Consider the following 12,592-nt stretch of genomic DNA (forward strand, 5'->3'; position numbering starts at 1 on the left):
TTCGGTTACAATATTTAGGTGACAAAAAACACGCAGTTTTCCTTTACTAGCCTGAAGATGTGCTAGTCGCCATATTACCTTATAAGAGTAAAAGTCAATGTTTCTAAAACACAACCAACGAAAAAAAATCTAGACAGTTGCCATTTAAATTTAACAGTGTCGTTCGAATTTAAACCCGTTTAGAATTGAAGAAAGATTTAAGTGTGTGAAGAGCTCTATGTGTCTGTGCCATTTTTAAAAAGATGGAACAAAGAGTGTGTAGATGTTTAGCCAAATGTCAGTAATGATATTGAAAGTATGTAGAATAAGATAAATATTTCTTGCATATATTAAAATATCTGGTCAGTATCCAGCTGGAAAATTATACAATATTTTTGTGAACGGTTGTCTCCCCTGTTGATCTTAATGCTGGTAGTAGTATTTTATTCTTGTAATGTTCTTCCAAAAAATAATTTTATAAATGATTTACCAAAAATTACAGACCCTGGTCAGACTTGATGTGCAGGTTATCTTGGCTCTATATTTGCAGCAAAAAAAAAAGACTAATAACGCTCGATTCAAGTAGATTAAACGTCAAGAACAAAGACTTTTTGTTCTTTCCGTTCGATAAAAATATGCTCACATTTTGCAAACTAGATCAAAGATTAATTTCATATTTCCAGGCGTTACCGCCGACAGATGAACCTTCAAAGTATGCTGTGGCAAGTTCGATTTGACGAGATAGACTTTGTAACAGCATGGATATGCGGCAGTCTCCGGGTAGATATTACTTATTTTTATTATATTGACATTATAAAAAATTGATTTATTTCTAACATCTTAGGTTTTTCTTGTTCATACGGTAACCTGTATACTATTTTACTTAAATCTGTTATCCAACGTATATATGAACAATATTATCAACAATGGTTTTCTGAAATTGATAATTCTATTAAACTCGATACGTATAGTTTGAGTAAAAGAACGTTTGGATTGTTGTAAAATAAATAGTAAATTCAGATTAGCCCTTTCACGTTTTAGATCTTCAGCTCATAAGTTAAATGATTAACAAAGGGAGATTTAGAAATATTGAAAGAAATCAACGAGTTTGTTAAAAATGCAATATGAATGTAGTGGAAACTGAATATCATTTTACTTGCTTGTCCGTATTACAATGATCTACGAAAAGAACATTAACCAAAATACTACTGCTCTTGGCCAAACGTACTAAAGTTTATAATGTCATTGAATAGCTCGCAACATAATGTCATAAAGAAATTGTCTAAATTTATTTACTATGCAACTTTAACTAGAGACTGGTAACTAATTCCAACTAAATCCAAACATTAATTATTATATTCTTAATATTTATTTCATGACTGTGATATTATATATGTAATATTACTTTTCTCGTATTTAGATGTGTTATGCATTTGTGTTTATAAGTATTTATACACGCCGTTATTGTTTATGGCAATAGACATTATGTTTGTGTCTTAATAAAATCTTTAATTTTGAATCCACCCTTGTATTAAAGGTGCTCGCCTAAACGTATAGGAAAATTTATTTGCTGTAAAGTTAATTGAAAAGATAATGCAGTTTGAGTAAGTGATTGTCGGACGTTGTTTCATGTATGACAACATTTTATGTCATGAACGTTTGGACTGGATTTAAAACGGTGCATTCAAATTTTAAGATATTTCCATAAAATAAAAGGGCTACCAACAGTACTGTCAGACCGGAAAGGAAGTGCAGGCTATCTTGGTCTTGTACTGGTGGCAAACGCTGGTCACGTTCGTTTTCAGTAGGCTGGTTAATATAGTTAAGAACAGAGAAGAAGAAAACATGTTGTCGAAATTGAATGAAGATCAGGAAAGAAAATAGGGATATCGTGAAAGTCCTATTGACAAGGTGATTTAACGACCGCAGCATTATCCTTTTTAAAGCACTTGAAAATATAAAGGACAGAAGCGAAGAGGCACAATACTTGCATGCTTGCCTTCCTCATTTTCAAGACAAACGTTTGCAATATATGTGATGAATAAAAAAATCTTGGTCACTATACTGACCATTTCCTTTTACATAATTCAGAGCAGTTTCAAAACTCTTCGAAAACCGTCTTCGAAAACGCTTAAACGAAGGAGGTGTAATATAAGTGAGAAAGAAAGCAAGGCTATTAGGCAAATAAGATCACAAAATGGTAAAAAAGGATCACCAGGTGTCCATTTAAAATCATTTGATGCGAGCGCCATGTTTGGATCTGTGGCCATTGTTAGAGGTATGTTTGATCTTATGAAATTATGTTGTTAAATGATTTGATTTTATAAGTAATATGTATACAGCTCATTGCGATAATTCATAAAAATGATAGATAAAGACATATTATGTAATGTGAATAAAGCAATTATATTACACAGTAAAGTTTGTAGTAAATAATCATGTATGTTTGTCTTTTTTCGGGGTGGGGTTACGCCGCACCAACACTACAAAGGTCATATGGCGTTTGGAAGAAGACTTCCAAAGACCCTCCGTGCATTATTTCAGTCGGCCAAAGACACCTGTATGACTTTTCATCTGTTTACATTTACATATTTTTACATAACTTAATATTCACATTTTCTTTAGGTTATTTTATTTGATTTATTGCAGGTAATTTAACGTCTGTGAAGAAGATTAATAGATGTTACTCTAACCTTACGAAAGGAGTTCTGCAAGAATTAAATCAGGTTTGAATTCTTTACTTTACCTTTCAAATATAACGAAACAAAGCGTTGCTTCCTTTTACCATTCAAATTCAAAACATTTTATAAAACTGTGTGTTTTAAGATGAATTCTTAATTATAAAAGTCGGATAATCTAGTAGTTCTGGACCACTCAAATATTCCAAATCTTTCATCATTTTTTATATACTAGTATTTTTTCTTTCTTTTTCAGCTAATGGAAATTAAGCACCAGAATATATGCGCATTTGTCGGCGCGTGCGTAGAACCAAATCGTGTATTGTTGATTTGGGAGTACTGCGCAAAGGGAAGTTTACAAGACGTCATCTGGAACCAGAACATCAAATTAGATCAAATGTTTATGTTTGCATTAAGTCATGATGTCTCTAAGGTTAGTTTTAAAACAGTGATTGTTGTGAGCTTTAGCACATTAAGGTCATATTTTCAATCAATTTCTTAACTGCTGTTGATGTTGATATACCCATTCCGGAACAACCAATTGTCCAAAAGCATTTCAAAATGTGACGGAATGGCCACGATATGTTAACGCTCCGGACTAGAATTTTTAGGATTTCTAGCCGCGAAGGTTCAAACCCCGTCAATGGCAAGCCATTGTGTCCTTGAGCAACAAACTTTACACTCATTGCCAAGTACTTGTTGGTTTCAGGAACGGATTCGAGAATGTCTTTAGGCTCATAGTGCCCTACACAATCGAACTAAAATGAATTCTGTATTAACACCAGTTTGAACGCTTTCTAAGATTCGGAAAAAGAGGTAAAACATTAATTTTGTGAATACATGTAAATGGAATGGTGTTATTTTTTATTTGCTGCGACAAAATAAAAACCGAACTCTGCTTACCTTAATGTACATGTTTTAATGCAACCATTATTGTAATTATTTTGTGTTGAGACAAAAAAAAAGCCTACAGTACCTGAATTTATAAAGTCTTCACTGTCGACTGAAATAATATTTTGGCCTGTGACAAAGATGTAGATTTCAAACTAACAACATGACGTTTTCCACCAGGAATCTATTGACACATAAAACAAATGCTTTATTGACAGGGTCTCGAGTATATCCACAAGGGTCAGATACATTTTCATGGCAATTTAAAGAGCACGAATTGCGTTGTTGATAGTAGATGGACGTGTAAACTAACAGATTACGGTGTACCGACAATAAGGGAGATGGGGAGAATAGCATCTCAACAAGCAAACGAAGACATTCAATATGAGAGTAAGGAAATCAGTTTGATTATTAAAATAAAGGTATCATTTCCGACAGTTTTGTAAATAGGTACTTACCTATTGTCGCCTCTTGTAAATTTACACATGCTAGATATAATGAATTGACATGCCAATCTTTCAATTTTGGCAAAACCAATCATCATTTTTAGGAATCATTCTGGAAACAATAAATAACTTTCTCTTTCAACATTTATCAATCTCCGTTGTTAGAGGTATCATAGACTTTATTTGGAAATGTGTTGTACCATGTGTTTTTCGGTCGGAAAGTTGAAAACAATAACAAACAAACATGATACAATGTATTTTACAATATTTGATGATTGCATAACTAAAACAATTATGTTGCTAGAATTCATAATTTGATACAGAAATGTTGTGGATGGCACCCGAGTGTTTACGAGAAGGAAAGGACAGACGTGTTGATAAACAGAAAGCTGATATTTATGCCTTAGGAATCATTTTAAAGGAAATATTCACTCGGTCCTCCCCATACACGGAGTATCCATTTCTAGTTGCTCATGGTAAGTATTTTGACTTAACTACAAATACATTTAAAAACTTCTCTTAAAGACATGAAAAAAGAATGTTTTACAACAGATAAATAAAAGCATAAACTACTAGTAGTTTGACAAACATAATACTGTAGCGGTATGTTTACTATAATTAACGCACACAATTGCCTTAAACTCTACTTTGATTTGTCACTAATTAAAGGTTTTTGTTTTTCAAATGAAGCAGTGTTTTGATCTATTACGTACGAGTACAATTTTGTGATATCTGTGTACATGTATAAGTTGGACCTTCTTGTGCGTTTGAGAAGTCAAATTCCTGGAAGAATGTGGAATTAGTGAATTTAAGTCTTTAAATGTAAAATAATGATGATTTGAGTCTTATTTAGTGTAATGGATGTGCCCAGTTTTGAATTTGGAATAATCTGTTCGACGTTTAAGTCGAATGGTTTGTTCCAAATTTAGCTGATAAAAGCTGAAATGGCATTGTGGTATTCTTTATATAAAAACACAAAAATGCGTTACAAGCTGTATAGAGCCTGCACAGACTGCACAGATGGTTCTGACTTCAGGTCCCAACCGGTAAAGAGCTAGTTAAAACTAAACTCGAATGTTCCAATTTTCAGAAATCATTGATAAAATAAAATGCCCAAATGAAGGAGAGAAAGTTTTTCGACCCATGTTGTCCCTGCAGTTACGTCTACATTCAGAGCTGGCCACTCTAATAATGGACTGCTGGAGCGAGGACCCGTCCTCAAGACCCGCTGCAGCACGTGTTGGTAAACTTCTGAACAAAATTCATCCACAGTAAGTAGGCTTTTTGTGTTGGTATTGTTGTTGTTGTTGATGGTGGTGGTGATGGTGATGTGCGCACATGCGTGTGTTTTACATGAAATGACAATTGCAAATTAGCGCTTCTTAATTTAAAGATGACATGCATTATCATGCGAAATTGAAATATATGTAATCAGTTTTTGTGTAACAGAAAATATTTGAAAATATATTCAACGTGCAAGTGTCTGATAAATATGAACACTTTCTTTTTCTACGTTAAATATTCATCAAAATCATCCATATGATCTCAAACAATGAATTCCCTGATCAACTCCATTTAATCAATTAAAGTTGCATTGTATTTTGATATCGGCATCCTGTTTCAAATTAAAAGCAGGTCAAATCCAAATTCAAAAGTCAGCAGGTTTAGGGTTAGAAAGATATACATTTTTACAAGTTACGGAAATAACAAAGGGGTCTCTTATGTGTAAATTGGTTAATGTAATGTAACATTTGAGCGTAACATTTTTTAAATATGATTTACTTTTTAATTTGAGAAACTTAAGGCTTATATTAGAATATCAACTTGGTCGCGATCGTGGCATCGCAGCTTTGACGAAGATGTGACACAGAATTATTACGAATAAACCGTTGCAGTACGGATTTAACAAAATGTATTAATTCTCAATTTTCATTTTTTTAGAAATTTGTCTATGATAGACAACATGATTGCTATGTTAGAAAAGTATGCCAATCATCTTGAGGAACTTGTAGCTGAGAGAACAAGCGAGCTGGACGCAGAGAAAGCAAAAACAGAAAATCTTCTATATAGAATGCTTCCACAGTACGTATCAGAGTGTCGATTGATGATGCTGAAATTTTGTATATTCAATATTCCAAATTTCAAAGTACTTCTGATTTAGGTTTGGAGTTAAAAGAATTACATGTATATGAAAAGTGGTACATGAATTTATTTTCTTCAAAGGAACTCCACTGAAGTCCAAAAGCCTGAAAACTAAAATTTAAGTTTTTTTACATAGATCTGACCGTGAATTTAAAACAGACAAATATGAAAGATAATTGAAATATATTTTTAAAAAATGACAATCGTATTTTATGTTATTTTTGCCCGATTTTAGTGAAAAGCGTGGCATTGCTGGAAAACGGAGTGGGTGAATGATCTAAAATTTTGCACATACTTTAACGGTCTAGACTTTTATTTCGAAAAATAATTTCCATTCTTGCTATGTCAAAAACCTTCAGTGGAGTCCCTTTAATGTCCCGTGTGTAACAAGAATGGTGGCATAATGATCATTTTGTCTGTGTTTTGCAGAACGGTTGCAGAGGAGCTTAAAATGGGCCGACCAATAAAAGCGGAACAATTTGATGAGGTCACATTATATTTCTCCGACATTGTCGGGTTCACTTCAATATGTGCCAGCAGTACGCCTATAGAAGTTGTCAATCTTTTGAATAGTTTATATACACTATTTGATGCCATAATAACACGATATGATGTTTATAAGGTGAGTACAATTTTAATATCATGAATAAAGTAATAAGTTAGAATATTTTTCTACATTATTTTTCATTATGATTTGTGTACTATCATGTTCTAAAGAAAGCAGCCATCTCATTATTTTCATAATTCTTGCATAAAAACTGCGCGGACAACAAAATATGCATAAACTACGAAAATAAACGGATAGATTTTCGTGACTGCGCCGTTGTTTACACCTTGTTTTTTTTTTTAATATGCGTGACTCAGGGAGTAATGTAAAAAGACGGCCCCGGTAGTTTTTTATCAAAACATAACTACACTAGGTCGTAGAAAACGTCATACAAGCAGTGGTTTCTTTACAAAAGAATACAAAAAAAAACGAAACGCGAAAACAAAATTTTGGACGTATATTTCTTATGCAAAAATAGCGCTATTGTACCTTTTTTGTGCATTTGCATCTGTAAAAGCCGATGTTAATACAGGAATAAGGTGCATTCAACAATATCGTGTTAAAGATACTGAGTATACATGTATCCAAAATGTTACTTCCAGTAAACAATTCCTACATTTCAATGCTTACATTTTAAACACTTATTATTTTGGACATGTAGGTGGAAACTATCGGTGATGCTTACATGATAGCGAGTGGATTACCAAAGAGGAATGGGAAGCGTCATATTAAGGAAATAGCCGACTGTGCTTTAGACATATTAGCCTCCGTATCTACATTCTGTATACCCCACCAACCGGACAAGAAAGTCAAAATACGAATAGGTACTTAACATTGTCTTTTCCTTTTGAAAGTTTTTGGCGGGTTTTATTGATATACACTTTGTAAATAGCTCAACATTATTTTAAGAACACTTACAAATATATACATAACGTACCTACAAAAACAGCTTTGCATGTAACTGCTGTTATTTGCGTGCCTTGGATTTTTTGGTTGTTGTTGTTTTTGTAAGTGGTTTTTTTGTCAATTTCACAGTTGATACAACTGATGTTTATCTTATATATGATGTTGACCTTGGAAATGTGAAAAAATTAATATTCACATGATAAAAGATGTTAATTACGCGGAGTTATGATATATTACTTTAAACCTTACACAAAGACATTTATTATATGTTAATATGATTGTTTTGTTACCATATAAAAGATTAATATAAAATGTCACGTAATTTTAAATACAAATTTTATTCAAATCTGCTTTTAATTATTTTCCATCCAAGGTATACATACTGGTCCAGTTGTAGCCGGTGTTGTAGGGCTGGCAATGCCAAGATATTGTTTATTTGGAGACACAGTAAACACCGCTTCAAGAATGGAATCTACCGGTCTTCGTAAGTTTATTGGTGTTAGCATATTATAATATGTTCTACTCGTAAGTCATATGAAATAAATGTAAATCTTTGCATTGTGTTGATTAAATAAAATACGTCTACAGGAAAGAGCATATATTTAAATGTCTGCTGGGAAATACAACAAACGATAGTACGGTATGATCCGGGAATTAAGAAACCGAATGTATGAAAGTTTCCTTACCAGTCAAAAATGATAGATTAGTGAAAAATAAATTATGTTTTGAACGATCGTAAACAAACAACAAGAGTTTATATATTACTTATACACTTTAAAGATTAATTATATTCCTTTTTGTCTTGTAAAAACGATTTCAAAACAATTTCATATTCTTACATGGTTATGGCTGTTGGATCAATCAGTTTTTACTTTTATGTTATTTATTGTGCATACTGTATTTCATTCTCTTAGGAAAGAATGATCATCATTTCATACTTTTTAACAACTTTTCAATCCAGGCAGCCTTTCACATCTTGTTTGTTTTCTTTCAGCTTTACGTATACACTTGAGTTTAACATCAAGAAATGCATTGGAACAATACCCTGGCTACTATCTTGTTTGTAGAGGTGAAATTCCTGTTAAAGGAAAAGGAAACATGAGGACATACTTCTTGTGTGGAAAAGAAGGATTTAAAAAAGACCTTCCAAATTGCGATGAAAACGTTGAGAGTGGGCAAGGAGGAAATCGTGTATCTCTTACTTCATTGAACTCTATGGCATCGCTAGTGTCATCCCCTTCTACGTGTTATTCATTTGTATCAAATTGCGCACCAACATCAAAAACTTCGCAAATATCAAACATTTCTAACATTACACGAAGTGTTTCGATACACAATTATTCAAATGATTCATTGACAGAAAAGAATAAAACAGTTGTGACAGAAAAAGCTCAGTGTGCTGGAGTAGACAAAAACTCAAAGTCAAAACAAACTTGTATACATGAGAACACGCGCTTGTGACACCAAGCTAGTTGAAAATTCAAAAATATCTTCTGGAACAAGATCTGTAATAGATGTTTTATTGAGCTCAGTTTCACTGGTGCTGTTTCGTTTGAATTATTTATGTTATACAAATGTATCTGGTCAATATTATTAAAGGCGTTGTATTAATTATGTTATAATGTGCAATTAAAACTGAAAGAGCTGTAACTTAGACAATTAGTTTATTTAAGTGAATCAAATAAGATTAAAATCAATGAATGAAGTGAGCTTTTGTCTCATTGAATAGATTATGTTAACGTGGGTAACTAATTAGATGTATAAGGGATAAAAATTTAAATATAAACATTTGATAATAATATATTATTTTACTGACAAATGTTTAAATAGAGGATATTTGTTTGTTTGTGTGTAAGATGAAATTTTATTTCATCGAGTGAGCGTAGCCACGAGTGAGAATACTGTTTTTAAAGTTCACGAGATGAAATAAAATTACATCTTACACAACAAACAGACAAATTTTCTTTTTATTTTATGCTTAAAAACAAGTTAAAACGAAATTTCCATAATTTTTACGTTAATATTAAAATCTGTTTCCCCCATTGAGAGCCCCATTTAGACGGAATTTCTCATTTAAAACAAGAAGTCTTGAGCTGAAAAATAAGTCCGCCAATCAAGGTTAAATGACGGTGATATTTATTCATTTTATTAAAAACATATGAATGATCGCTTGTTTTAATAATAAAAACAAACAATTCTTGCAGGAGAAAATTCCAACCATCCATCCATATTTCTGTTACTTACTGCGAATTTATATTAGACCTGGCTTTCTTAAATGTAAACGGCAGCCATTTTTTAAAGTTGTGTATTTCATGGGAGGAAAATAATTGTGTAAGATTCAGAAGGATATAATTTGGATTTGTTAGTCATACACCTTTTTAAAAGAAAGAAAACTTATTTGAGGATTGTAACAGACAAAAAATAAGGGTTGACAGTAGTGAAAACATTCAGAAAAGGAGCTAGGAAAATGGAAAACTTGGAAGCTTGCTGAAGGAACGCTGGGTTAATTTACTTATTTTACGAGTGATGGCTGTCAATGCTTTTCAATTTTTCATAAAGCATACGGCAGTTATTGCTCGTAGGATACTTTAATATGCCCAAATGTCATCAAGAGCAGTTTTGCATGGGGAAGGAATGTATTTTTCAGACTGTAAAAACGAAACAAAAAAAGATTTAGAGACGAAATTTGGTGATTGGAATTTAAGGAATAGAAGTAAGTTTTCTCTCTGTGTTACTTTTGACATTTAAGTTATTTATCTATTTCAGCTTTGCTATTTCTTTTAACAGCCTGACATTGTCAGAATTGTCCGTAAAAATAAAATTGAGGTACCACATGGGGAAAATCTTAAAAAAGTAGTTTCGTCATTGAAAAAAGTGAAATTATATTTTGATAATTTTCACTGTGAAATTATCAAATATAATTTTCACGGATAAATCAGTAATCCACTGAAAAGCATAAAATAAATAAGGATAAATGCACTTTGCATAAGAACAAAGAACAAATAATTTCTCAGTAAAAGAGATGTACAAGCTTAGCCTTCAAATCTACTGTTGCCGTTTGGTGGCTAGTTTTTTTTATTTTATCTTATTTTCTTTGCAAAAATGATATAGCTAAGCTTTTTTGCATTTATATTTAATTATAATATTATACACATATCATAATAATACACTCATTGTCTCAAACTATAAAATGTGTTTTTTGTTGTTGTTTATGTTGTTGTTGTTGTTGTTATTGTTGTTGTTGTTGTCGTTGTTGAATATATCATACATATAGTCATAATTATGATTGATGTATATGTACAAATTGTAGACATATAAATCTTTTGTACATTCATAAAAAAAATGAAAACATAAATATCTTATTTGAACTAGCTGTGGCGATTTCTCTTTTTTAATTTGGAAATGATTAAAAACATTTCACATGCTTGCAGTATTACCTGTTTAAGAAATCCATGAGAAAAATTTGCATTGAATATGTAATAATCAGTGTTCAAAATTAAATGTACAGATTTTCTTCATATTGACTAATATATGTGTCTGCAGTGATTGTTTCAAAAAATCACTTCAGAGGTAAGTGGTGTTTTTTGTTTGTTGTTGTTTTTTGTCCTTTTTTGCATTGAAATAAAAAATGTATGTATTTGAATACAAAATGAGTTCCAGCTTTTTTTCTCGCATTCCTTGGCGTTTTAGTAAATGTATTTCCAACGTAGCCGCTGTAATCACTGGTTTGTAAATATCAAAATTATTATAGTTAACACTGCATTTCAATGAATTCATTTTCTAACAAATTGGTGTAAATGGCAATTGATGAAATGGTATAAAATACTATGATGCCTAACAGATTAATCAAAGGATTGTGATGTCAGTGTAAGAATATTTCAAACCGAGGATTTTATATTTCACTGCCTAAGGATCGCATAGCTTTTATGAACGACGGGAAAATGTTATTTAATTTGCTCCTGTTTTGCAAGACGCATAGAGAGTGTTAAATGTAAACATTCAGTACTTTGATATGTAACATTTTGTGTAAATCAACTGGCAGTGAAATAAAGGTTTCAAGTAAACAAATATGATCGCTTGATGTGTGTGTTTGTTTCGTTTTTTACTGTTGTTTTATGAAAATAAAACAATGTATTCATATAAGCGGTGTTGATATTCCTACAATTGAAAAGAAATATGATTAATGGGGTTAATGGGTGGCGAATTACAGCATTCAATGTTTTAACCACTAGCAACACATGTTCATGATTTTGTTATTTATTACTGGTATTTCAATGCAACTCATATACTCGTATTTGGCGTATTTGTTTTGTTTGCAAATTATTATGTATTATGTTTATACCAAAGATCATTGAAAGATAATGTCTTATGATAATATATTTCAAGATAAAGGTCAAGGATTTCAGTCTTTTTGTTTTCGTTATTTTAACATTCAGCCACACCTACAATGGTCGAACGATTTTATTGCCTGTCATATTTCGTTGAATTTTTCATTTAATTACTGGGATCCTACGTACATATTACCGGACAAAATATGATGTTTTTTTCGCTGTAACTTTTATTTAGAACAATAAAAAAGAATGGAATTTTACCAAAATAATTTTGGGTTCTTAATACAAGGAAACGTTCCTTAAACAAACATGAAATTAAACATTTGACCGTAGAAATGTGTCTTTTGAGTAGTGCATTATAAGATAGAAAAAATCGTGTAGACAACTCAATTTACCGGACATTGTGTTTCAAAATTTTTTGAAGTCGTGAATTGAAATTAATCTTTAAATAATCAGCAAGGAAACTATGACTATTGAATGGCAAGGTTAACGTACTAGAAAAACCCAGTATGTCACTAAAATAGACACGGCAGCCATGCTTGTTACGAAGAGGCCAATAAAGGGGTGTAATTGAAATTAACACTTTTAACTCAATTAACATATTGATTCTTCACGATCCTTAAACGTATGAAACATTTTTATATTCAAATGGAATTCTGTTCTTTGTCATAC

At 31.8% G+C, this 12,592-nt stretch overlaps 1 protein-coding gene across 1 annotated transcript in view; it reads left to right on the forward strand.

The window, feature by feature from the left end:
• Window positions 1–9,412, forward strand: part of LOC132749696 (atrial natriuretic peptide receptor 1-like) — a 37,271-nt gene extending 27,859 nt beyond the window's left edge. Inside the window, exons 12-23 of the mRNA XM_060739553.1 lie at window positions 663–759; window positions 2,071–2,257; window positions 2,629–2,705; window positions 2,914–3,090; window positions 3,767–3,938; window positions 4,318–4,470; window positions 5,085–5,265; window positions 5,936–6,076; window positions 6,566–6,758; window positions 7,345–7,507; window positions 7,963–8,073; window positions 8,584–9,412. Coding sequence (XP_060595536.1) covers window positions 663–759; window positions 2,071–2,257; window positions 2,629–2,705; window positions 2,914–3,090; window positions 3,767–3,938; window positions 4,318–4,470; window positions 5,085–5,265; window positions 5,936–6,076; window positions 6,566–6,758; window positions 7,345–7,507; window positions 7,963–8,073; window positions 8,584–9,050 — 2,119 coding nt within the window. The 3' untranslated portion in view covers window positions 9,051–9,412. The remainder of the gene's footprint in view (window positions 1–662; window positions 760–2,070; window positions 2,258–2,628; window positions 2,706–2,913; window positions 3,091–3,766; window positions 3,939–4,317; window positions 4,471–5,084; window positions 5,266–5,935; window positions 6,077–6,565; window positions 6,759–7,344; window positions 7,508–7,962; window positions 8,074–8,583) is intronic.
• Window positions 9,413–12,592: the final 3,180 nt, after the last annotated feature.

The sequence above is a fragment of the Ruditapes philippinarum genome, unplaced genomic scaffold (genome assembly GCF_026571515.1).
Source record: "Ruditapes philippinarum isolate M1 unplaced genomic scaffold, ASM2657151v2 ctg178_1_1_1_1, whole genome shotgun sequence".
Taxonomy (NCBI): Eukaryota; Metazoa; Mollusca; class Bivalvia; order Venerida; family Veneridae; genus Ruditapes; species Ruditapes philippinarum.